The 26,274-nt window shown below is 50.8% G+C and overlaps 1 protein-coding gene across 3 annotated transcripts in view; it reads right to left on the reverse strand.

The window, feature by feature from the left end:
- Positions 1 to 2,011: 2,011 nt before the first annotated feature.
- The window catches only part of TRMT44 (tRNA methyltransferase 44 homolog), a 35,973-nt gene continuing 11,710 nt past the window's right edge, over positions 2,012 to 26,274 (reverse strand). For 2 of the 3 annotated variants that reach the window (XM_024246521.3, XM_024246522.3), the window contains exons 5-11: positions 25,714 to 25,821; positions 23,898 to 23,969; positions 14,534 to 14,640; positions 13,057 to 13,240; positions 10,289 to 10,721; positions 7,384 to 7,500; positions 2,012 to 2,795 (exon numbers count right to left, since the gene is read on the reverse strand). In XM_024246521.3, the coding sequence (XP_024102289.3) occupies positions 2,566 to 2,795; positions 7,384 to 7,500; positions 10,289 to 10,721; positions 13,057 to 13,240; positions 14,534 to 14,640; positions 23,898 to 23,969; positions 25,714 to 25,821 (1,251 nt within the window). In that variant the 3' untranslated portion in view covers positions 2,012 to 2,565. The other variant, XM_054553661.2, reaches the window with a different exon arrangement.

A 26,274-nucleotide genomic window follows, 5' to 3' on the forward strand; every position in this document is an offset into this window, starting at 1 on the left:
CATTGCTGCAAGGGAGCTGTGCCTGACACCCAGTCACATGATCTGTGGACAGGGGCACAGTGGTGCTGGGGGGCAGTAAGAAACGGTACCTGGCAACCGGAGATCAGGTCAGGTGATGTGGTCCCCAAAGGCTGTTTCTACCAGCTGATTATGCCAGGTGACACAGAGGGGCCTATGGCCATGGTGGGCCCCACTTAGCATAGCTCTTGGCCTGGCAGGACCCCACCCGGGAGAGCCAGGGCCACCCCACATGCCCCCAGCCCCATCTGATGCTCCTTTGAGACTGTGTCCTTGCGGCTTATGACTGGAAACTGCCGTACCAAGTGTTGGGGAGCTCATCTTCCCCAGGGCCACCACCCTCACCAGGACTGCAGTGCCGGAGCCAAGTTTGGAGTCCAGCAGCACTGAGTGCAGAACCAGGCTCTGTGGCCACTCTCTTGTCTCCTCACACTGGAAAATTAAAGCACTGGCTCTGGGCTTGGGAAAGACCTGGGAAGGGGAGAGGAAATGGGAGTCCAACCACCTGGAGCTATCCTGGGCCTGACAGACACCACACACTCTGGCATGGGGGACACCTTGGGAGGCCCCGAGGCTTGGGTGGCATCCTGGGCTTAGCTCAGGAGGTGTGCCCCTTCCAGGAGGTGGTGGCAGGGCTGCTCCTCTGGGCCGGGCTCCCTGCACTCCCTGCTCTGCCAACCCTTGATGTCGCCCCAAGCCCCTCTGTGGTTGGGCTCCGCCCTTCCTGCTGCAGGGAGAGCTCCAGCGAGGCTGCAGGGCTGGGGGGCCAAGGGGCATCAGGTGGCTTGTCCTGAAGTGCGTGACCCTGGATGTGCTGAGCAACAAAACCTGAAAGCCCTGGTGCAGTTTGGCAGGAAGATGCCTCACGGCCTAATGCAGGGGCTGGGGAAGGGATGCTGCTCTGTGGCTCATCTTTGGGAAGAGAGTTCTTTCCATCTTCCTGCTCCACCACCCTCAGTGCTGGGCTCCCGGCTGCTCCCTCAGGGCTTCTACACCAGGTGTCCCCTGCAGGGAGAACTTCCCAGCGTGGGGACCCCAGAGGTCTCAGCAGAGCTCCCTTGTGCCTCAATATTCAGAGCTGCAGCTGCTCGACCAACTGGGGCCTGCCCCAAAGGGCCACAGAGCGCCAGTCTCCCAGTAAGACGAAGGGTGGACCCTTCCAGGGCCAGGCACCTCCTGGCACATCCTCAGCCTGGGATCTGTGCTCTGGGACTGACTTGGAACTCAGAGGGCAGGGTCTGGGCCCGTGGGAGCGCCGCCCCGTGGTACTGCAGAGCTGAGGTGCCTTCAGAGAAGATGCCCGTTTCTTCTCACTGCTCAGGAGTGATGAGTGCAGCGCTGCCACGGAATGCCACACGGCTGCTGCCAATAACCAGGCGGATATACCCAACGGAGAGGCACCAGGGTACACTGCAGAAAGTCAATGGCAGAACAGTGTGGACTGCACGTAACCTTTTGTATAAAACCATAGAAATAACTTTAAATAGAAACATCGGGGGTCAAATGCCATGGCTCGCGGCTGTCATGCCAGCACTTTGGGAGGCTGAGGTGGAAGGACTGCTTGAGCCCAAGAGTTCAAGGCCAGCCTGGGCAACATAGCGAGACCCCGCCTCTAAAATTTTACAAGTTGGCCAGGCATGGTGGCGTGCATCTACAGTCCCAGTCACTTGACAGGCTGATGACAGGCAGAGGCAGAAGGATGGCTTGAGCCCAGGAATTCAAAGCTGCAGTGAGCTATGATCTTGCCACTGCACTCCAGCCTGGGCGAGAGATCAAGACCCTATCACTTCATAAAAATAAAAGAGAAACAAATCAGGATTTTTTTCTGGAAGGACTAAAAAGGACTGCTGCAGTATTTCTGGGGAGAGGGTCTCGTGGAGGAGGGAGGAAGGTGTAGGTCTTACCTTTCTGTCATCTGTGATATTTACATTTTTAAAGCCCTGTCAACAATTCACTTAGGATTCTTTTTTCATGCCGCTTAGAGTGGCCCATGTGAGGAAATTATGAGTGTTTTTATTCTCTGTAACTCTAAAAACAACCTCAACATAGCAAGCCTAACACCTTTTTTAAAAATACCAATCTGGCAGATCCCTGCTCCAGAGCGGCTGCTCTCCAGTGTGGTGAGAAACGCTGGCAAATACGGTCTTACTTCTCGAGGAGCCGCATCCTCTTCACAGATGTGGACATGGTGGGGCAGGCGTCGGACAGCACCCTGGGAAGGGCCTGTGTGAGGCAGCCTCAGTCGCTCTCCCCCAGGAGACACTGTAAGGATCCGTGCACGATCTTTATGATATGAAGATGCTGTGCACGTTTCAAGTGGCTGCATCAGAAACAAGCCAGGCACCCAGCTGGGGGCTTCCCAGTAACTGTGGCTTCTCTGGCGTGTGATGTTTTTGAAATATGGCTCACCACTGTGAGGATCTGGAGAAAGCTGGGAGGAGGTTGGCTGAAACACAGCCAGAGCAGAGACCACAGCACTGAGGACTGCTGGGGAAGCTCTCCTTGGTTTGGCCTCCCCGACCAGGCCTCCGCTGGCAAGGACGCAGCTCATGAAATCTTCTTCCTTGGGGTGGTCCGGGGTGGCCGCAGCTCCGCAGGCCCGTGGGCAAATGGGCAGCAGTCCGTGGACAGAGCACAGCCATCAGGGTGATGCGTGAAGAACCAGCAGAGGCGGGTTTTGCAGGCTTCGGAGAGCAGTCTCCGCTTCGCTTCCGGCTGCTTTGTCTTCCACGGCGTCTCCTCTCGCCAGTCGCGGATGTGAACTCTCCCATTCACAACTGTGGTTTAGAACAGAGAAGACACACTGAGAAGTAAACCTGAAAGTGCCTTCATTCACCAGCCTCTGTTTAGCTCCCACGCCACGCGAGGTGCCAATCCAGGGTCAGGGATACAACCGGAACCCAGCCTAGAGTTCCTGCTGGTCCCAGTGAGTCTGCCTCCAGTGGGAGTGACTGAGGTATGGGATGTGTCTTCAGGTAAGGCCGGGGAAGGTGAGCCCTGCGGGAGGTGAGCGGCAGCCCCGCGCAGACCCAGGAAGAGCATTTTAGGCAGAGAAGCAGCAAACCCGAGTGTCCCAGGACAGACTGCATCAGGACTGGCCACATTCAAGGGACAGCCAGAGGGGAGGGCAGAGGACAGAGCTGGGTCCCATGTGGCTTCATCATTGAGGCCACCGACCTTCCCTCTGGCTGAGAGGCAGGTCCTGCAGAGCCACCATTTTAGAAGGATCACTTGAGTGAAGGAAGGAGGGACCATGGTGTGAGAGCCGAAACACGAGAAAACATCTGTGCTGCAGCCCCGACCTCTGAGGACTGTGTCAGCATTGCAGGCAGAAAGAGCGGCAAGGCGCAGTTCCCTCCACGCAGTCTAAGGACGGAGCTGGTGCAGGGTAGCCTCCACTCCTTGGTGCGGTCCTGGTGCACTGGGTTTACATGCGCCTCCCAACCGGAGCCCCTCCAGGTGCAAGTGTGGAGTAACAGAGGCCAAGGAGCTCTGGAACAGGAACACGAAGGGGGACCTGCCTATGTGCAGTGGTTTAGATACCCCCTCTGGAAGTGCCATTGCAACCCAATGGCCAGGGCTGATCTCCAAACTGGGGAGCTGGAGGGACATCAGAATGGGGTGGGGCCAGGAGAGGGCTGCTGTGGGCCCACTCGTCACCTGGGTGCCAGGCCTCACGGGCCTCCTCTAGGCCGCCTCCTGACCCCGCCACCCAAATTGGGCCGAGATACCCACCTACGCTCCCATTTGACCGTTTCCTTGTGGGAAGCCAACAACTCCCCATGAAACGTGGCCAAAGCAACCACCTCCTTCCTGGTTCTCGCTGGAAGCTAGGAAACCGCTCGCGACAGAAGGCTCGGGGGAATAAAGGAGCTTCAGTGAGGAAGTCTGGCTCACCGACTTCCAACGAGAACTTGAAAGTGTAGGAATTAGAGCTTGAATTCTGCCTTCAAATCACCTTGTGTGTGGCAATAACGAGCCTGTGTGCTTTTGACAGACTGATACTTTACAAATAGTTTCCCCTGAAGCTAGAGAAATGAGCCCAGAGAGCGGCGCCTCGCTGCGTCCAGGGACACAGCTGGGGGCTCACCCTCACAGCCTGGCTGGAAGCACCGCCAAGGCCAGGCCTGACCCCGTTTGCCCTCCCACGGCCGCCTCTCTGTCTCGCCTCCCAACATCGGAGCTGAGGTTTCTTAACCTGAAGACTCCCATTAAGGCAGTCCCACGACACTCTGCCCATGTCCCCACAGCAGCACCTCCTGGCACAGCACCTCCTGGCGCAGCACAGAAGGGCACATCCTGGTGACTGAGGGATCTGGAACCCCCTAAAGGGTGCTCAAGTGGAGCCCCAGGGGCCAGAGCTTCTCCCCAACTCCCCATGGGGCATATGATCCCAAACAGAGGGGCCTCTGGCCTGACGCCCTGACCTGTCAAGAGAATGGTGGGTGGGGATCACTGAGGCCAAAGGCTGAGCACAGATTCCCACCCTCAGAGCCAGCCTTGGCACCCCCTTCCCCACCGCAACGTGACAGGCCAGCTGGCGGCAGGCCCTCCCACGCAGCTCCAGAGTTAAGAGCACACTCAGCCATGTTTTGGAAGCAGGACCTGCAGGGTGTCTAAGGACTGAGGAGCGGGTGCTGATGATAGAGATGAGGCTCCTGAACGGCGCAGGCAGGCTCCAGGCTGGCCCAGCCTCGCTGACCCACTCCCCGTGTCTACAACCCTGGGCATGGCAGGTAGCTCCTGGCCGCCCCTCTTAACACCTGAACCCCCATCTGGCCAGGTGCCAGAAGGGGCGGCCTTCCAGGGGCACTCGCTCCAGCCAGCTAGAAAGACAATCAACAGCTAGAAAGACTCTCCTCTTCTGGAAATGTGCTCCTCATTTTGAAATGGAACCACAGGGCCACAGTCTGCTCGACCCAAGTTCCTGCCACTTCCTCCCTCCTTACTGTGCGCATCCTCTGGGACTCTAACTCAGGACAGGAACCGCCATCTCCACCACTGCTTCTGACAGCAGACACTCCCTTTCACCAAGTTGCTCTGAGGAACGGGTTGAGGATTAGAGTCCTCGGATGATGCCATAGGCTCAGGGGTGCCAGTGCTGGGTCAGACCTGGCCTGGACTGTGGCGTGGCCTCTCCACTCACTGGGAGACTTCAGGCCGGCGCGCTGACCTCTCTGAGACTTGTCTGCATGTTCAAGGAGGAAACGCCTGCTCTGCCATGAGTGCAGGATGAGATGAGGCCCCGCATGTACCCAGCAGCACGGTGCCAAGCTCCATACCAGCCAGCATGGATGGAGCGCGCCGCCCCTTGGTGGCCTCAGGAAGGGACAGGGACAGAGGCAGGGCTGGCCCTTATGGCCCTCATAGGTCATGCTCAGGGCTGGCTGACCTGAAGCCATCTGGAAACATTTCCAATTCCTCACTCTCATAAACATTTTCTGAGACTAGCCACGTTAGCTTACAACAAAACCTAAACCTCATACAGAGATAAGACCCAGCTTCAGAGCATAGTTTTAGCATGACTGGAGGAGAATGTTTATTTGGAACCCAATCCCCAGGCCTCCTACTCAGAAGCGTTTCCAAAAAACAGGTTTGCCCCCCAGGGTGACCTGCACAGAAAAACACTGACATACAAGTAGACTCATCGTGGGTGAAAAAGACAGTATTTCAGGAAACCAACAAAAACAAGTGTTGGGAAAGACAGAAAGAGGCCCCGTGGAGGTGGGAAGTATTCTGACTGCCTAAAGCTCTATGCAAGGAAGAGCAGACTCCAGGCAGCGGCCCAGCCCAGCCAGCACTGCAGGCCCAGTGTCTACTCTGGAGGCAGCCTCAGGGACACGCTTCTGCGCCTGCCCCGGGAAACAGAGGCTCCAACCATGCTCATGGGCCCCCCACCCAACAGCAGCTCTCACCTAGAGAGGCCAGTTTAGCTGAAAGCCAAGTTCAGCTCTCCAGGAGCAGGCAGGCACACAAAGGCAGTGTGTGTGTGTGTGCGCACAAACCCACCCGCTTGCGCTCTTGTGTACACATGAGGCATGGCACGCACACCTGTGCTCTCTCACACACCCACAGAGCCAGATACTGCACTGCACCTGACCCCCACGGCTGCCTCACGGGCAGGGGACCCAGAAGCTAGGGTGTGAGCCAGGCCACTCCTTCCCACTGTGACTTCGGTGTCTTCCCTACCCATCAGTCAGAGGCCCAGTCCTTCTCCTGGTCATGGCGGCTGTAACCCGACCAGCTCCCACTCTTACTCCTCCCAACCCTGGCTCTTCGCAAATGCTGTTCGCTCTGCTTAAAGCTGTTCTCTGTTCCTGACTCCTCTTTTCCTTCCAGGCCCAGCTCAAGTGTCATTTCCTAAGTAAAGCCCTCCTGAGCCCACTCGGGCCAGGCCAGTTCTCCCTGCACATCACAACTCACAGAAATGTGTGCTTAGGGCATGGTGGTGACACAAGACACCTACTATTCTTAAAGATGCACGTGGAAGTACTTAGGGGTGAAATAGCGTGCTAGCTAGAATTTGCTTTAAAATACTTACAGAAAGAGGAAAAAAAAAAAAAGCTCCACAAAGCAAGTTATGGCAAACTCCCCAGCCACTGGCGCTGGTAAACCGTGGCTCCCTGCCGTGTTCCTGCCCCCTCTGTGCACACCTGGAAGCTGCAGATGATGGAACTGTGTACACCGCCGGCACCTGGGTGAGCACCTGCTACATCTCCCCCTCCCTCACTGCACCACCGCCTCCAGCAGGCCAGGGATGTGTCTGCTTTGCTTTGCGGGCTGAGTGAATGGACAAGCGGGTGGAGGGCCCTCCTGCCTCCCCATACCCTGGCAGTCCTGGAGTCACAGGGCGTTGGGGAGCGGGGAGCTGGGTACCAGGACTTCCCCCTGCCCAGGCCCGCGGGGTGAGGGCCACAGGAGTCCAGGCCTCTGCCTGTGGGGCAGAGCTCACTCTTCCCACTCCCCACCCTGGCTCTGTGGCTCGGGATGCTTCCAGTTTGCAGCAGCTAAAGATGACGCCAAACAATGACCCCCAGCCAACGGTGGCCCGGCCAGCGGCTGCCCGACTTGCTGTCCTGCGTGAAGCAAGTGGAGCTGAGGTGTCAGCAAGCACAGCATAGCAGGAGACCAGCCTGGGGACATCGCATGGGACGAGGTCCAGAGGAGCAAGGAGGGAACGGGGTGACCCACGTCCCACCCTGAGGTCAAATGCCACCCATGTCAGAGCTGGGTGGGGCACCGCGGAACTTGGTGCTTCTGCCAGATTCTTCTGTGAGTCTAAACCACTCTAAAATAAAACATTATTTAACTGAAAAAAGGGGGAAAAAGAAGGAAAGAACGGCGGGGGAGAGGCGGACTCCGTACCTCGGAACACCTGGTGGCTGTTCCGGAGCAGCGTCTGCAGGCCCCCACACTCCCGCTTCAGCCTCCGCAGGGTCTCCGTGTCCAGCTCATTGGCTACTTCTGCCAGAGACAGGCTCTCTGTAGAAAAACGGGTTTTCCCCCAAAACAACAACAAAATATTACAAACCTGTCACACAGGCAGAAACAGTCAATTTCGGTTCCATACTCACACGCTTTATGCACTCCAGCACGAAGGACCACGATTCCATCTCACCTAACCCACACCACACCGCAGCCAGACCGTGACGGCCGCAGTGTCTCCACCCAGCTGAGGTGGCGCAGCCTGAGAAGGCGCAGCCCCACACATGCCCCACGCCCGCACGGGGCCAGGCGTCAGGTGATGCTGCCTGCTCTGGGTGGTCACCTCAAGCTCTTCTTGCTGGTGACCCATGAAGGGGGGTGGCTGTTTGGGGCCAGGGTTTCTGACGGAAGAAGGAAGGCCAAGCTGGCAAGCCTGGGGCCCGAACCTTCCTAGTGGCTGCTCCAACCACGGAGCAGCCAGCCTGGCGCTACCGGCTCTAGGGTGGCCAGCAAGGCCACGCTAGGCGCTAAAAAAGGAACAGCACAGATACCACAGTGATGGTCTCTTTCCCATTCGAATTTCTGCTTTGAGAGCCTGCATGTATTTCAAAATGCTCTAATCAGAAAACCTGGTGACAATAAAGTCATTTATTACCGAAACATCAAATTGGATATGAATGAAAGCTGGTTTTCCTGCATGTATGTGCCAGGAACTTCCTATCTGCCAGGTGCTGCACTTCACGTCTTACCCGCACCCTCCCAAGCTGCAGGAGAGCGGAGGAGACGGCGCCTGTCTGCATGCAGCTGAGCCTGTCGGACGCCCACGGATCAGGGCACCACACTGCTGACCCAGGAGCCTGGTGCGGGCAGCCGCTGTTGCAGCTGCTGCGAGAATCCTGCCCACCCAGCCTGGCCAACCTTCTGAGTCCACCTCTCGGCTGTCTCAAATCCATTCTGAGAGGAGTGGGAGTGTTTTAAAAAAGATAACATATTGTCCCAGTCAGCCTTCCCTGTCCCCCGGGCTCTGGCCCAGCATGGACTCCATAACGGGGAATCTCACACTAGCAGCCGTGGGTGCCTCCGGGCCTGGCACATCCGGCCTCTTTGTTACTCATCCTTTGACGTGTGCAGTCTTGACTCCTAGCCAGGCAGGACTTGGAGCCTCTTGAGGGCAGGGCCCTTTCCTACCCTATTTCTCAGCAATGTCCCACAGGGACAGACGCCAAGCTAGGATGGGTGAGGTCCTGGAGACAGAGCCACACATGGCCCACAGGCACGGAAACGCAGAGGTGCCTGCCTGAGGACAGGCTGGGTGGGGCGACCAAAGGCCCTGAAGGCCGCCTGTGGGCGGGAGGGAGGCAGTGGGCTGAGAGGCCGAGGGCACGGCTCCTCCCTTCTCACAGCAAGGCCACATGGAGAGCCCCTAACAAGCCCCAGACCCATGGACACCCATCTGGAGGAGACGGGGGTCCGGGGCCTGTTAGGCGCCCTGGTTCCCAGGTTCCAAGGGGCAGGCAGGACTGAGCCCACCGCTCAGCCATCCCTGCTCTCCATCTCCAGGTCTGTTCCTCCTTCCTCCTCACCCACAGAAAGCTGTCCATCCCAGGCACAGCTGACGCCTGTGTGCCCGTCATCTCGTGGGAATTTAAAGGTCAAACTGCACTCAAGAACTGTCACTGTTTACTGCACGTGGGAACTTTCAGACCACACTGATGTCCCTGGGGCTCCGGGGCCCAGCTGCCTGTGGTGGGCTCCACTCTCTGCCAGCCTCAGCTTTCTTCCTCTGTGCTCCAGCCCCACCACAGCAGGGTGCCTTTAGTCAGCAGGGCCAACCCAGAGACCCCACGGTGCCTGGTGGTTTGCAAGCAGCTAGTCGGCCCCATCAGCCACTGAGCCAGGGCCGCTCTCACCAGATGGCTAGAGGCTCTGCTGACCAGGTACCGTCAGGTTCGAATGATTTCTGGAGGGGCCCTCTGTGCTCCATGGCCTGGCCCCATCCCACATACACATGGTGCAAGAGGACAAAGGATGAAGAAGGAAACGGGCATGATTTTGTCCCAAAATTCACAGGTGAGGAAAGCAAGGCCTGGAGAGGAAGGGTTTCCCTCAAATGGGCAGCCAGGCAGGAGTCACCGACAGAGGGGCTGGGAGGGGATGGGGCTCCGTGCTCTTCTCCAGTTCCCAAAACTGCAAGAGAAGCCAGGCTCCGGCTGCAGCTCTACACCACCCTCTGGCGGCCAAGAAGCATCCCTGCCCGGAAGGAGGCGAGGTCCTTACAGCCCTGGCTGGCTCTCTGAATGGCCTTAATTTCAACACACCAGTCACCTGAGAACATAATTTCAGCACACCACTCACCCCATGAGAACAATCGATGTAATTTTCTCCTTTTGCCATGGCTGATTGTTGTGTTTTGGGGATTTCAAAGAGAATTAAATTATCGAATCACAACAGCTCCAAATCTTACCACATACTCAAGGGGACAGTGCATTTTGCTTGCACTCAGTAACCTGTTTTCTCTTTGGATAATTTCTAGATTGAAAATGAGTAGTTCTAGCCCCTAAACCTGCATGTTTGGTAAAAGTTAATTAAGGGTCCAAACTGTCACTCCCTGGCCTGGCCTTGGCCTTCCTCCCTGGAAATAACAAAGTCCTTTATGTTTATAAGAACTATTTGGAAAATTTTAAAGAATTTGCTTGAAGAGAGCCTATTCGCCCACCATCAATGGCTTTTTCAAAGTGTGTGTAGTCACAGGGCCACACCATTTCATGTCGGTTATGAAGACGTGAATTCCTGCCCTCAAGCCTGGGAGCGTGCTAGCCCCTCCCTAAGGTGGTGGACAGCTTACCTCCCCCGTTCCAGGTCTTCAAACTCCCATTTCGAGAACTTCTTGTGTTTAATTGCTTTCCACCTAACAATAAATTCGCTACTTGCAAAACCACTTGGTCAATAAAATCTTGCGGCAGGGCGGCACAGTTCCTCACGCGCTCAGCCTTCTCTCTGGGATGAAATCCAGGTAGCCAGGGTCCTTCAGCCTGGGGCCCTGCTCCACGCTCAGCGGCCCAGGCCCTGGCTACACACCCAACCCTGGCGTCCAGAGCTTGCTGACCGTCACAGTGACCAGCACTGCCAGCAGCAACCCAGGGTGGAGAAGGGGAAAGCTCCCGGCCAGGTGGGCTTACAGGGCAGCCCCGCCTGCTCTTAATGTACTGAGTCCTCTTTTCATCCACAGAAGCTTCTCTGGAGGAAGGGTATGTTCTGGATTTCCCAACAAGACAGACCTGCGTTTGAAAAGAGCAAAGCAAGTATTTTAGCTGGCTAGTCTATTTCAACGTTCTGCATGGAATTCTCTCATCCTGGAGTACAAATCACAAGTTTTAAACGTCTATCATGAAAAAATCCTGATTTAAAAAACTGACACCAGCCAGGTACAGTGGCTCACTCCTATAATCCTAGCATTTTGGGAGCCCAAGGCAGGCAGATCACTTGAGTTTCAGACCAGCCTGGCCAACATGGCAAAATCCCGTCTCTACTACAAATACAAACATTAGCCGGGCGTGGTGGCCCTCACCTGTAGTCCCAGCTACTCAGGAAGCTGACGCAGGAGAATCACTTGAACCCAGAAGGCAGAGGCCAGTGAGCCAAGATTGTGCCAACACACTCTAGCCTGGGTGACAAGAGCAAAAACTCCATCTCAAAATAAATAAATAAAAAAACAATAAAAACTGACACCAATATAAGTAACTTAAAAATTAAAAAAACAGTAAGAGCCCATGGTTCCCTCTCATCACTTGGACCTTCACAAGATCTAACAAAGGCGCCTAAACTCAGAATCCACACTCCTGGGCCCGGCAGCCGCACCGTCCTAGTTTCCTGCTGCTGCCCCTCATTCCACCCCTCAGCCGCCCGGCAGGGGCACATGCTGATGGTAACACTGCAGAGTTGCAGAGTGCCCCAGGGGCTGGGAAGGGAGGCAGCTTTGTCCCCACCTTGCCAGAGCCAGCGAGTGCACACAGGGGCTGCGCTGAGGGCCTGGAGCCATAGAGGTGCTCCATGCGTGCTTGCCTCCCTTTGCGGCACACCCCGATGGAGGGTGCCCTTCAGACAGTCCCCTCCGGACAACCAGGCCCTGCCCAGCCCCAGCAAGGGCGCCTCATTTCTGGGCTTCCTCTCCAGGCATCAACTACAAGGCCAGGCGCAGGTGATAAGGAAGCCGACCTCCTCGCTACGTGACAGCCACATCTCTGCTACCCAGCTCTTCCAGCGGGATTTTAAATTCTCAGTGCCTGTCACACACCCAGTCGCCACCAGAAATGTGCTGTGTGTGAACTGCTTTAAAAATGACAAAGTACGTTCACATCCACTCTTACATTCGATCCCCAAACCTGCCAGTGATAAGAAAACTGAAGCTCAGAGAGATGAAGCGACAGTCCACGGTCTCTACCAATTAGTAATGGGGCAGCAAGTGCAAAAATCAAAGCCACAGGCTCCTCAGACCTGCCTAGAGGACCCAAACTTTAGCAGTTTCCCCAAATCAATTCTGACCTCAGAAGACCAAGACTTGCCAAAAACGAGGACACTGAGAGGATGACGGGACGGCTCAGCAGCAAGTCCCAGGGTAACTTCCCACGGCAGCAGGGCAGTGACAGCGCCAGCGGCCCTGAGGCCTGTGCCACCAGCCAACGCTGCTCCTGGTGCATGGCTATGACTGCAGCTGGCCAGCAAATGCCCACGACATGCCCTCCCCACCGTGGGCTCTGAAGACATCATCCTGTCCAGCCCCCACAGAGCCCCGGGCAGCCTCCTCCTGGTCTCACAGATGAGGATGGGCTTGCGGAGCTCCGCGATCAGCCCGAGTGTACCATGGGCAGCAGCAGAGCCGAGGCTTCGCTCAGATCAGCCAGGCCCTTTCTTGCTAAGGCAGCCATCAAATTCGGTGGCCTGGACACGACGGGGTTATTTTTTAAAAGCACACTGTCTGCCAGCCACAGAGTCTTGTCAAATAAAGTTACCAGAGACTGAGGTGAGCTGCTGTAAACACTTCCATGGTACTTTCAAAAGGTCAAGCCCTCGGAGCGGCAAGAGGGCATAAGTCTGCCCTGTCCACACAAAGGTCAGAGGCACAGTCCCACTGCTCACAGAAAGCCCCCGGGCCAACTTCTGCCCAAATGACATTTCAGGTGAATCTGAATGAACTAGGCCTTTAATGAGAAAATGGGAAATCATTGTGAACTTCTGAAACACACTTCAATCGCAGCCAATTATTTGCGACTTGAAGGAGCAGGAAATTTCCACAGGGAGTTCAGCCACAGGCCACACTGAGGCCTCCTCTGGGCAGGTCCCCTGGGGCCACTCAGAGCTTCTGGAGAGGCAAAGAGGGCTTGGCGAGGGCTCCTGCAGGCCTGGAGGAGGGAGCACCAGGGTGCCTTTAAGGAGGGCACCATGGGACAGAACAAGCCTCTGGGCCTCGTCAGTGACAGAGGCACAGAAATCAGCACCGGCACGTCTGGGAACATTTTGAATGTTACAGCGTGGTTCATGGCTCTGTGACAGAGCCCTGAGCTCTCCATCTGAACGCCGACACACCGCCAAGAACAACATGAGAATCAGACATACTCTTTTGGTTGAAGGAATCCTGAGGCAGTCTTCTTCCACGTGAAACCCACAGGTGAAGCCCACTTCTTTAATGAAGTCAAGGTATTCCCGGTACTGAGTCTTCTTACTCTGCCTCCGGGAGTATCTTCCAACAAAGTCAAAGAAGCAGCAGGGGAGGACAAAGAAGCGGCAATTGTAGGAAGACCTTCAAAAAGAACCAACAACCACAGCGTCAAGCATCCTGAGCAGACACAGTCAAGGAAATTCGGCACAAAGCCACATGGCAATCACGTATCAGGGCAAAATAGGGAAGTGATATTCCTGGCCAATATTGTTTCTTTTTTTTTGTATATAATGTCCACTTTTATTTCAGCTTCAGGGGGTATGTGTGCAGGTTTGTGGCATGGGCGTACTGCAAGATGCTGAGGTTTGGGGTAAGACAGATCCCATGACCCAAGCAGTGAACATAGTAACCACCAGGGGGTTTTTCAACCTCTGCCCTCTGCCTCACTCCCCACTCCAGCAGTCCCCAGTGTCTACTGCTGCCATCTTGATGTCCTTGTGTACTCAATGTTTAGCTCCCACTTATCAGTGAGAACATGCGGCATTTGGTTTTTGGTTTCTGCAATAGTTTACTGAGGATAACGGCCTCCAGCTGCACCCCATGTTGCTGCAAAGGACATGATTTCCTTTTCTTTGTGGCTATGTAATATTGTTTTTCATATTAAAAGATTAATTACAGCCTTCCCCAAGTTAATTTCCAGAAATAAGGCAACACAGTATATCTTTTCAATAAAATATGAATCTAATTACTTTTATAAAAATGATCTTTTTCACAGTTACTGTTATCAAGTGTCATCTAAAACTTCTTGAAGTACTTTAAGATGTCAGCTTTTAATAGGAACTGTTAGAAGGAAGTACAACCAAGCCTGAGTGAAGACCTGATCTTTAACCTAGTTACTCCTTGAGAATGTAAACAGCTCAGAAGAATCTGAGATAAGGAGATTCAGCAAGGAAACGTCAACGAGGAGCAGCACAACCTGCTTTGTGACCAGGTCTCTCGGACACACACAGCTCCCCATGCAGAGGCAACTGTGGCTGCAGAGGGTCTATCGATGGGTAGATTTCCCCTTTAAAGGCAAAGCCTCATGTTTTCAGAAAAAAACTTCCAAAAAGGACACCTCTTTTGACACCGGATATAAATACCGTAGAAGTAATCACAGTGCCAATCAGTGCTGGCCAATAGAGATATAATGTGAACAATCTCAGTAATTTTATATTTTCCAGTAGTCATATTTTAAAAGGTAAAATAAAACAGGTGGAATTTATTTTAAATTTAACCCAATATAGACAACATGCAAACATTTCAAAAATTGGAACTACCCACATTTCAAGTGCTCGACAACTGCACACAGCTAGTGGCTACCCTTTTGGCCATCACTGTTTAGCAGATGAAGCATTCCCCAGCCATTCACCTGATAACTTCTCCACTTCTCACCTGGCTGCAATGACAGGTATCCATGGTGTGAGTTCATCAGAATGGTTACCGATTAGCCAATCAACATCAGGGAAAAGGGTCTTATCATTGGGTGTGACTGCATCTTCCTAAAGGAATAACAAAACAAGACAAAATGTTTTGTGAATCATTGTAGAGCTACTGCGTGGGCAGGACATGGCGGGAGGGTACAGGCTCTGGAGTCACACAGCGCAGAGCTGCAGTTCACCTGCTGCATGACTAAGAGCGGGGAAGAGCGGGGAAGTCGATGTATCCTCCCTAGGTCTGCCTAGAGGGCAAGAAAAGCTGGCAACTTTTAGGGAAATCACCAGAGAAACTAACAGCACTTTTCTGAGTGCTAATCGCCTTTGGATCATTTAAAAGCTGATTTTTCCATAGGCATAAGAAGGAGCTCTAGGAGAGACGGCCACGGAACGGTTTCACCTCTGGCAGCGCATGGGAGCAAGCAATGGCTTCGGAGGAAGTGAATGGAAGGCAGAGAGGTCTGAAGGTGATTTAAGTGCATAATACAACACAGGGGTCTAACCTCACAGGCCTTTCAAACTAGGAAACCAAGTCTATGAATAGAGAATTTACATATGTAAATACACGAAATTCTTTACCATTAGGCTATTACCTTTTGTAAACTATCAGAAAGTGATTAAGATCCCCCTGAATAGGCACTCTAACCATCCTGACAAATTCTGCAGTTAAGCTGAGGACAGCTTGCTTTTATGATTTAAGAACTTTAAATAGGCACCCTACCCTTTCTGATAATCAGCAGGCCATCATTAATTACCGAAATCAACAGTTTCAACAGCAATTCTGTCAGTAAAAACCGGAAAGAGACAGGGGAAGAGAGACCACACAACCACTGAAAGTCTTCTTAATCTTCCAGTGGCAGGATGAGTCCCCAAGACAAGTAAACAGAAGTTATTCCCTCATCATAACGGGGAAGACATTCTGAGAACACTCACTTTTCAAGGCTATTCTTTCTAACAGCAAAACTATAACACAAGAATGTTTTACAGACATGATAAGTAAAAAACTAAAACTGAAATTTTGTCTGTCTCTGGTTCTTCAATAAGCATATGTGCTTCTATTTACATAGATGTTAAAATACTGAAAATAGTATTGTTCAAGGGTATATGTATAATCTACAGAGATGTCAAACCTTTGGGACTATTTATTCTTGATTCCCACTCATTCTAGATTTAAGTTTGCCCATCTGTCTCTTTAAATGGCGTGAATAAATTAAAGCATAACTGACATTTAGTAAAGACCATAATCATATTTTATATTATCTTGCCAACAGCACTAGACATCAAAGCCCCACCTGTTTTATGAAGTTTGTTTTGTTTTGTTGTTGTTGTTTTTGAGACGGGGTCTCACTCCGTCACTAGGCTGGAGTGCAGTGGCGCCATCTCGGCTCACTGCAACCTCCGCTTCCCAGGTTCAAGCAATTCTCCTGCCTCAGCCTCCCAAGTAGCTGGAATTACAGGCACCCGCCACCACACCCAGCTAATTTTTGTATTTTTAGTACAGATGGGGTTTTACCATGTTAATCATGCTGGTCTCGATCTCGTGACCTCGTGATCTACCTGCTTTGGCCTCCCAAAGTGCTGGGATTACAGGCATGAGCCACCATGCCCAGCCATTGTTTTTCTTTGAGATGGAGTATCGCTCTTGTTGCCCATGCTGGCATGCAGTGGTGCAATCTCTTCTCACTGCAACCTCAGCCTCCCTGGTTCAAGAGAGTCTCCTGCCTCAGCCTCCTGAGTAGCTAGGATTACAGGCATGCGCCACCTTGCCTGGCTAATTTTGTATTTTTAGTAGAGACGGGGGTTTCTCCATGTTGGTCAGGCTGGTCTTGAACTCCTGACCTCAGGTGATGCGCCCACCTCAGCCTCCCAAAGTGCTAGGATTATAGGCGTGAGCCACCACACCCGGCTTTTATGAAGTTTTAATTGGCATTTTGAACAGAGCAAATTCCAATATTCCTGTTTCATATACAGGTTCACACAATTAAGACAATTTGTGATCACCACCAGGCTGTTGTTATAAACAGGTGGTTTGTTTTTAGTTTTTTAACACTCCCTTGCTTGCAATCAAATGAGGTTTTTGAAAGAAAGAAAAAAAGTTATATTCTACACTTGGCCTTTGACTTTCTAGATTGTACCTGTTCGTGGAAACCACTCAACTACAGCTGGAAGGAAATCATTCACTAGAAAATCCACAAACACCATGTGCACGTCAGCGGAACCACCCTCATTCTGGCCACGCTCCTCCAAGGCAGAAAGCATGACAGAACTCCTGGCATTTATTTAACACTAGAATAAACATGGCTATTTTAGCACCGAGACTGAAGGTTGGGAGGTAACAAGGAAAAAACCTACACACTTGATTAGAATACAGAACTCTCATCAGCAGGCCTTTCCTGACTAAGTGCTCGGGGTAGGGTCTCCCCAGGTCAGATGACCCCACAGAAAGGTCTGATGCAGGCTGCTGGGGAACCTCAGCTAAACAAGTAGAGCTTCTGCCCGTTCTCCAAGGGGCACCCTCAGCAGCCAGCTCTTCCCTAGGGTCTGGGCTTACATAGATGGCCTACTCACTGCTGCTTGAATTTCCTATCCAAAGGTGCTTTTTCACCTGGGGACACATGGAATTTTGAAATCAACCACATCACTACTGCTTTAGCTTTGGTCATTAACTTCATAGCCAAGATTAGAGCCCGATTCTGGGACATGTGTGAGAGTCTATAGTCTGCACACATATTTGCAGAGCCTCCCCAGTGCACTGGCTAGATTACCAACATTCCTCAAACCTGAGGTTTTGAAAACATTTCCTAATGTACTGTAATGTATGAGTGGACAAGCAACTGCCAATCACTGTAAAATAAAGCAAAAAGTAAATGTACAACCAAAAGTAAGCACTCCAGCCTGGCGCAGCAGCTCACATTGTCATCCCAGCCCCGTGGGAGGCCGAGGTGGGAGGATCACTTGAGCCCCAGAGTTTGAGACCAGCCTGGGCAACACAGGAAGACCCTGTTTCAACAAAAAACAAACACAAAATTAGTCAGGTGTGGTGGTGTGCACCTGCGGCCCCAGCTACTCGGGAGGCTGAGGTGGGAGGATCACTCAGTCCAGAAGGTTGACGCCACAGTGAGCTGTGATCACACCAGTGTACTCCAGCCTGGGCAACAGAGTGAGACCCTGTCTCCAAAAAAATAAAAGGGGGGCTGGGCGTGGTGGCTCATGCCTGTAATCCCAGCACTTTGGGAGGCTGAGGCAGGTGGATCACTTGAGGCCAGAAGCCAGATCAGCCTGGCCAACATGGCAAAACCCTGTCTCTACTAAAAGTACAATTAGTCAGGCGTAGTAGTGGTGTGCACCTCTGGTCCCAGCTACCTGGGAGGTTGAGGCACAAGAATCCCTTGAACCTGGGAGGCGGAGGCTGCAGTGAGCCGAGATCACGTCACTGTACCATTCCAGCCTGGGTGATAGGTCTCAAAAAAAAAGGGGGCCAACAGAAAACATAAAAATAGTTTTGGAATATTTTTCTACTTACTTATTTTTTATTTTCTATTTCTATGAAATGATATGCCTGAGATTTGTTTCAAAATAACAGTGGGAGCTGCTTGAGGGTAAGTGATAGAGAAAAGAATAATCCTTGCAGCTGGCTGGGTGACTGCGTGGAGTACCTACGTTCCTCTCTCTACTTTTGTATATTCCTGACATTCTCCATGATGAAAAGTCAACATTTTTTCATTTCATAAAACAACATTCTGCCCTCTGGCAGATGAGGCTCTGTGACCTAGTCACACCCAGAGGGAGAGGCCACTCCCACACCACCCTGGGAAAGTGAGGCCATGCCCACAGAGCCACTGTAACCTGTCCTAGGACTGCTCCTGAGGGCTACTCATGACTTTTTTCCCATTAGGGAGTCATTTCTCTGTCCTCAGTACCAGGAGAAGCAAGCTACTCTTGACCAAGATCTGACTGACTTGAGTGCACTTTACCCCACGGTCACATGGCTCTAGTGGCCAGGGCTGGCTGACAGCGTGGAACAGAGGTGCTGTCAGGCCCAGACCCCCAGGCATCTTGGTGTCTGTAGCCCACCCTGGCCCAGCCTCTGTCCTGTTCTCTTCTCCAACGGCGGCCACTCCGCAACACCCCCGGCCGCCTCCTCAGCACCTGCCACCACCCTCGAACCTGCTGCACACACTGGCTGTGTGTCTGCAGGTTGTCTGCCTCCCAGCCCCTTCCCATGGCCATAAAGGCAGGGGCTTTTGTCACTGGAATCGTCAGCACCTAAGAGTGCCTGGCAGGTAGTGGGCACTCAAATATGTGATAAATGTGTACAGCTGTTTTTTCTCCCATTGGATGCATCTCTTGTAGTGCTCAGAATTCTTGCTGAAATGAAGTATATCTGAAGTAGGACCTTTTCGAAAAGCATTATGGCAATATGTATTGAAAATCTTTAAAGTCCAGGTAGGAAAAATATTTCTTAAGTGGACTACGATTTACACACACAGATTCATGTAGTGTAATTTGTAATCTGAAAACAGACGGTCAAGAACAGAAGACCTGAGTAAATAATTCTGCCTTCACTGCTTGCCGTACACATGGCTGACCTAACCTCCCCAAGGGTACCTCGGTTTCCTCGCCTGTAAAATGGGGATAATAGGAGAATCAACCTCCCAGTGCTGTTGTGCGGATTACGGTAAGTCACTGTACATAAAATACATTTACCTTTAGAAAGGCATCCACACACAGCACTGGATGACTGTCAGTTTTTATTACTATACAGCTGGCCCTTGAACAAAGTGGGGGTTAGGGGGTCTGAACCCCTACAGATGCAGTTAAGAATCTGTGTATAACTTTTGGAGACAGAGTCTCACTTGCGTCGCCCAGGCTGGTGTACAGTGGCACAATCTCGGCTCACCGCAGTCTCAACCTCTCGAACTCAGGTGATCCCCCAACCTCAGCCTCCCGTGTAGCTGGGACTACAGGTGCATGCCACCACGTCCAGCTAATTTTTTTTTTTTTAGTAGAGACGGGATTTTGCCACGTTGCCCTGGCTGGTCTCGCACTCCTGGACTCAAGTGATCCTCACACCTTGGCCTCCCAAAGAGCTAGGATTGCAGGTGCGAGCCACTGTACCTGGCCCTTGTATAACTTCTGACTCCCCCAAAACTGACTACTCATAGCCTATTGTTGACCAGAAGACTTATCAATAATATAAACATAAAGGTCGATTAAAACACATTTCGTGTATTATATACTATATCCTTAAAATTAAGCTAGAGAAAATGTTATTAAGAAAATCATGGCTGGCTGCAGTGGTTCACACCTGTAATCACACATTTCGTGTATTATATACTATATCCTTAAAATTAAGCTAGAGAAAATGTTATTAAGAAAATCATGGCTGGCTGCAGTGGTTCACACCTGTAATCACAGTACTTTGGGAGGCCGAGGTGGGTGGATCACTTGAGGTCGGGAGTTCGAGACCAGCCTGGCCAACATGGTGAAACCCCATCTCTACCAAAAATACAAAAAATAGCTGGGCATGGTGGTGGGCGCCTGTAATCCCAGCTACTCAAGAGGCTGAACGGCTTGAACCTGGAAGGCAGAGGTTTCAGTGAACCTAGATCACACCACTGCACTCTAGCCTGGGCGACAGAGCGAGACTCTCTCAAAAAAAAAAAAAAAGAAAAGAAAATCATAAGAAAGAGAAAATTTACTATTCATTGAGTGGAAGTGGACTGACCATCACAAAGATCTTCATCCCCGTCCTCTTCACACCAAGCAGGCTGAGGAGGAGGAGGAAGAGAAGGGACGGGTCTCACTGTCTCAGGTGTAGAAGACATGGAGGAGACTGAAAGGAGGTGGGAGAGGCAGGCACATTCAGTGTAACTTCATGAAGTACATCATAATTTCTGTCTGCTTTACTTTTTAGTTTCTCTAAAAATGTTTCTATCAGTGCCAATCCTTCTTCCATCATTTCCTTTAGTTTCAGTGCATATCGCGGAAGAGTCTATGGCATAAAAGAAGTCAAATGCAGTCTGGAATAATCAGGGCCCTTCTGCCATACTGTCTGATGTCAATTTGCTTTCTGGCACTATCTCTTTTACATATTCTTCCTCACCATCTGGCGCTGGGTTGGCAGCACTCATCTCCATCAGGTCTTCTGTAGTTAATTCCTCTGGAGTGGAGTCTATTAGCTCTTGAATTTCTCAAGATCCGTATCTTGCACCCTTCATCTCCTGCCTTTGTTTGCCATATCCACAGTCTCTTTCATGATTTCCTTGACTGGCTCTGTTGTAAATCCTGTGAAGTCAGGCACGACACTTACACCCTTCATCGCCCACCTTTGCCATATCCACAACTCTTTCATGATTTCCTTGACTGGCTCTGTTATAAATCCTGTGAAGTCAGGCCAACATCTGGACACCATTTTCTCTGGCGGGAATTTGTTTCAGGCTCGGTAGCTTTCATGGCCTTTTCTGTAGCAATGACGGTGTCTTCAATGGTAAAATCCTTGCAGGATTTTCATGATATTCTCTTGTAGTTCTCTTCCACAGCATCCAACCCTTTCCATTGAATACTGTGCATAATGAGGCTTAAAGGTCCTTGTAACTCTCTGATCTAGAGGCTGAAAAGAGACACTGTGTTTGGGGTCAAGCAGACCACATCAACACCACTGGTGTTAACTCAAGAGGTTCTGGGTGGCCAGGAGCATTGTCCGATATCAACAGAACTTTAAAATGTAGTCCCTTACTAACAAGGTACTTCCTGACTTCAGAGACAAAGCCTTGATGAAACCACAATACAGTTCTTGCTGCCCAGGCCTTCTTGTACAATCAAGCGACTGGCAGCTGGTGTTTCTCTTTTCCCTTCAAGACCTGGGCTTAGCAGCTTTATAGATAAGGGCAGTCCTGATCATAGATCTGATTGCATTTGCACAGAACAGCAGAGCTAGCCTGTCCCTTCCTGCCTTAAATTCTGGGGCTTCTCTCCTTTTCAGCATTTTTTTCCAGAATAGGGTACTTTCATCTGCATTAAAAACCTGTTCAGGCAGACATCCTTTCTCCTTGATGATTTTCTTTTTATAAAGTTTTATTTTTTGTAGAGATAGGTGGGGGGGTGTCTTGCTATGTTGCCCAGACTGGTCTTGAACTCCTGGCCTCAAGCGATCCTCCAGCCCTGGGCTCCCAAAGTGCTAAGATTACAGGAATGAGCCACCACACTTGGCCTCTCTGATGATTTTCTTAATGGCGTCTGGGAACTCATCTGCTGCCTCTCGGTCAGCTGAAGCTACTCCTCCTGTTATCTAGATATTTTTAAAACCCAAGTCACTTTTTAAAACTATCAAATCATCTTCTGTTGGCATTAAATTCTCCAGCTTTAGAACCTTCACCTTCTTTCTGCTTTGTCATATAATGACTTCGCCTTTTCTCAAATCATATTAGAGTCTGTATGTATGCTTTTCTTGTAGCAATCCTGCAACCACATCAAAGCTGCATTCTAAATATGAGATGAAAAGGTATTTTGCAAAAAGTGAAGGTTTTCCCGCCTGCTGGTGTACCTGCAGTGACAGTTTCACAAATTTCTTTCCCTCTCTTGCTTTTTTTTTTTTTTTTTTCAACGGTCCTTACACTGGATTCATTTATCTTGAAATGGTGGGCAACTGCAGCTGCAGCTGCAGACCGAAATCTGTAAAACATATCAAGGAACTCAGCCTTTTCTTCTACATATCAAGGAACTCAGCCTTTTCTTCTAATGCCATAACTTTTCTCTGCTTCTTGGGAGACTTCCAGCATCACTAGTGGCATTGTGTATGGGTCCCGCAGTGCTACTCGAGGTTTACAGTATTGCACCAAACACGTTGAAAAATACCAGAGATCACTTTTCACTGGGCTATGCAACTGACTGGAGGAATGAGCTGGTGCCACGGAGGTGATCGGTGTCACACAGCATTTTAAATGGGCACTTGAAACACTTGGGCTCACTGCAGTAGGAACGAGCAGTGACCAGGAAATTTTACAGTAGCATTGAATGGACTACAGTTAGTTTCATGCAATTATGATTGAATACTGCATCTTGAAGTTGGCGTTTCTCTTGACAGAGAAGGACACCACACACAGTCGGGTTTGTGTATATTTCATGGTGGTAAATGGTAAAATAGACTAGTATGTATGTATATTTAATGCATTCAGGACATATCTAACTTTTTCTGAATTTTTTTCAATATTTCTAGGTTATGCATTTCATCTGTAAGTTTTTTCAAATCGTTACAAATTTCCAACAAAATTTTCCAATGTATTTATTGAAAAAAATTTTCATAAAAGTGGCCCACAAAATGCAATCCCGTGTTGTTCAAGGGCCAGCTGTACTTGCGTTGTTGTTACCTACAATTCAATGGAACATTATACAGCTATTAACAACATGCTTGCAAATAACTGTCAAAGACTTCGGAAAATGCCTAGAATGGGATGTTAAATGAGCAGAAGCAGCCAGGGCCAAAGTTCTGTATACACCATGGTCGCAAGTATTATTCTTTAAAACTGTAAATGTGTACATATTGATTTCCCTAAATAAAAGAGAGTGATTATCTCTGGGTAGGGGCATTAAGAAAAGTGAGACTGTTTCAAGTCCTAAAAAAGGGAAATGTCAAGGGTAAAGCGGACTGGCCCAAAGATATGAGAGAAATTACGTGGGACTGCACAGTCTGCCCTACACGTCATCTGTGTGCCCAGAGGTGATCCTGCCAGGGGGCATCTCGCTTCCGTGCTGGGCACCTGGCTGCCTCCACTTGCTCATGGGGGTGCTCCAAGAAGCCTTCTCAGAGGGCCCAAGTGGGGTCAAGCCCCTCCTCTGAGTCCCCACAGCCCTCTATACCTTCTATCCCAGCCCTGGCACAGCCACCGCCCTTTGTGGCTCATCTGCAGATGTCCCCATCCCTGGCGCAGTCCTGGCAAGCAGGGTACTAACTGCTTGCTGACTGAACGAGCGGCCTTTGGGAGACCTTGGAAAAGACTTCGCAAAATGCACGGGGCACAGCCCCCACCTTAAGTCGGCACGGGAGCACCCCACACAAGATACAAACGGCACCAACAGACTCAGGGAGAGACAGCACTTCTGCCTGGAGGTCAGCGCCCTTCATTCAGTTTAACCAGAAGGTTCTGCAAAGTCTAGTTTCATCTCTCTTTTTCTCTTCTCTAATTTCAGAGCACTTAGATTAATGTGAAGGTTTACTATCAGCATGTCTGCTTGACCTATACAAAGAGACACATTCATTACAGCAATCCCCACTGGGAGCTAAGCCATGCTGACATCAAAGGCATGCGTAATAAAGATGGTACCTCTAACTGAGTTTGTGGTCCATACATGTCCCAGATTTTTCTTCTTCGGACATCAATCCCTCTGCCTGGATGCTGAAAAAATTAATTTTAGAAATCAAAGGTTAAGCTTAGTACTTCATAATAAGTTAGCAAGAACACATTAAAGCTCTGCAGGCACTGCCAGCAGGACGAAGGGCAAGAGAAGAGCTTCCTGCCAGCTACTTATACCCCTCCTGATGCATCCAGCGCACCAGGTGCCATTACCCCGTGATACGATGGCCAGCTTAGCCACTTCCTGCTAGCGGCAACAGCTGGAACCTGCAGCCCAGTCTGGTGGTACCAAGCTGATTTTCTTGCTGCTGTACTGCACAGTACTGTACTGATGGGCTGCACATATTTGCCTACGGCCTCTAAGAGCTTGGAATGGTTGTTACAATGCCCTTTTTCAAGTGTGTCATTAGCATTCGTGGATGGCACCAGAATTTCTCAGCTGTCTAAAACAGACACCCACACCCCTGCAAGGCAGGTAAGAAGGTGTACTGCGCTAATGGTCATTATGATGGGACATGGAGTTCAAGATGGGACATGGAGTTGAGTGACCACAGTGGCCTGTAGTGTGGGAACATTTCCAGGGCCAGTGCCCCAGGGAGCACACCTGAGAACGTGAGCTAATTCTCTGCTCTCAGTCAAGGTCAGCTGCCGGCTCTTCTTGCACCTTGGCCACACTCATTGGCTCTCATAGGGCAAACTTATTTATTCCAAGCCTGCAGAAGAGGAGGGGTGCACGAGACACCTCCCAGCTGTCTCCAGGTACCAGCTTCCAAGCTGCCACCTGGTACGCTACCACCCCCACAACCAGCTTATAGGTATTATAATTAGAAACTCATTCTTTAATAACACACTTGAAAAAGGGCATTGTAACAACCATTTCAAGCTCTTACAGGTGTAGACAAATATGCGCAGCCTATCAGTACAATACTGTACAGTACAGCACAGCAGGAAGATAATCAGTTTGATACCACCAATACTGGGCTGTAGGTTCCAGCTGTTGCCCCCTAGCAGGAAGTGGCTAAGCTGGCCATCGTATCATGGGGTAATGGCACCTGATGAGCTGGACGCACCAGAGGGATATGAGTTGCTGGCAGGAAGCTTCAGGCACAAGACACCCACCCCTACTGACCGTGCTACCTGAGCAGGTGCCGCTCTCAGCCCAAGAGTGCTTTCACTGCATCAGCTGAACATCCAGAAAATGAGGGCAAAACCCAGTATCACACTGTTTCATACTGTAGTCTGTGTATACATGACTGGCCGTCCGAGCCAGAACTGAAGCTTCTCTTATTTGTTTTTCCTTTTTTGCAGAGATGGAGTTTCACTATGTTGCCCAGGCTGGTCTCAAACTCCTGGGCTCAAGTGATCCACCCACCTCAGCAGCCCAAGTGCTAGGATTGCAGGTGTGAGCCCCGTGCCTGGCCTGAAGCTTCTCAAGTGCAGAACTTGCCTTGCTTTTTATCTCCCTCCAGCTCCTTGAGATGGTGGGTTTCAAAAGAAAAATCTGACAGCAAAAAAACATCCATGCTACTCAAAGCCTGTCATTTTATAGGTCCATGCCGGGGCCTGGAGACTTCCTCTTAGGTCCAATGAGATCACCACATTTCCCTTGTTTTAGGAGCTGTTTGTTTATCAAATTAACAGAAATTTATAAGTCTCTACCTACTCTGATAGCTGGCTGACTCCAAATCCAGGCTGTATCAGCAGAAAAAGATGTCAGTGAACCCTGTGCCTGACTTGAGGAAACTCTGGACAAGTTACCAGAAAAGGTGATGGAGCCAGGCCTTACCCCCTCACTGCTCAGGATGTGGACGAGGAGGCCATTTCCACATCCCAGGTCCACAAAGGACTGCCTGGCAGTTAGTCCCCTCTCGGCCCTTTCTTCTTCCCATAGAATCTAAGTGAAGAGAAAAACAAAACAAAGTCAGGTGGTAATCCACTCTACACAAGAATAATTCAGACACAAACTGGTCAAAGAAAACTCTTGAGTGAAAGGAAACTTGAAATCATCTACACTAAACATTCTTTTTTTTTTCTTTCTTTTTTTGAGATGGAGTATTGCTCTTGCCACCCACGCTAGAGTGCAATGATGCAATCTCAGCTCACTGCAACCTCCGCCTCCTGGGTTCAAGCAATTCTCCTGCCTCAGCCTCCCCAGTAGCTGGAACTACAGGCACCTGCCACCATGCCTGGCTAATTTTGTATTTTTAGTAGAGACGGGGTTTCACCATGTTGGCCAGGCTGGTCTCAAACTCCTGACCTCAAGTGATCCGCCCGCCTCGGCCTCCCGAAGTGCTGGGAATTACAGGCTTGAGCCACCAAACCCAGCCTACTCTAAACATTCTTATAG

The sequence above is a fragment of the Pongo abelii genome, chromosome 3 (assembly GCF_028885655.2).
Source record: "Pongo abelii isolate AG06213 chromosome 3, NHGRI_mPonAbe1-v2.0_pri, whole genome shotgun sequence".
Lineage (NCBI taxonomy): Eukaryota > Metazoa > Chordata > Mammalia > Primates > Hominidae > Pongo > Pongo abelii.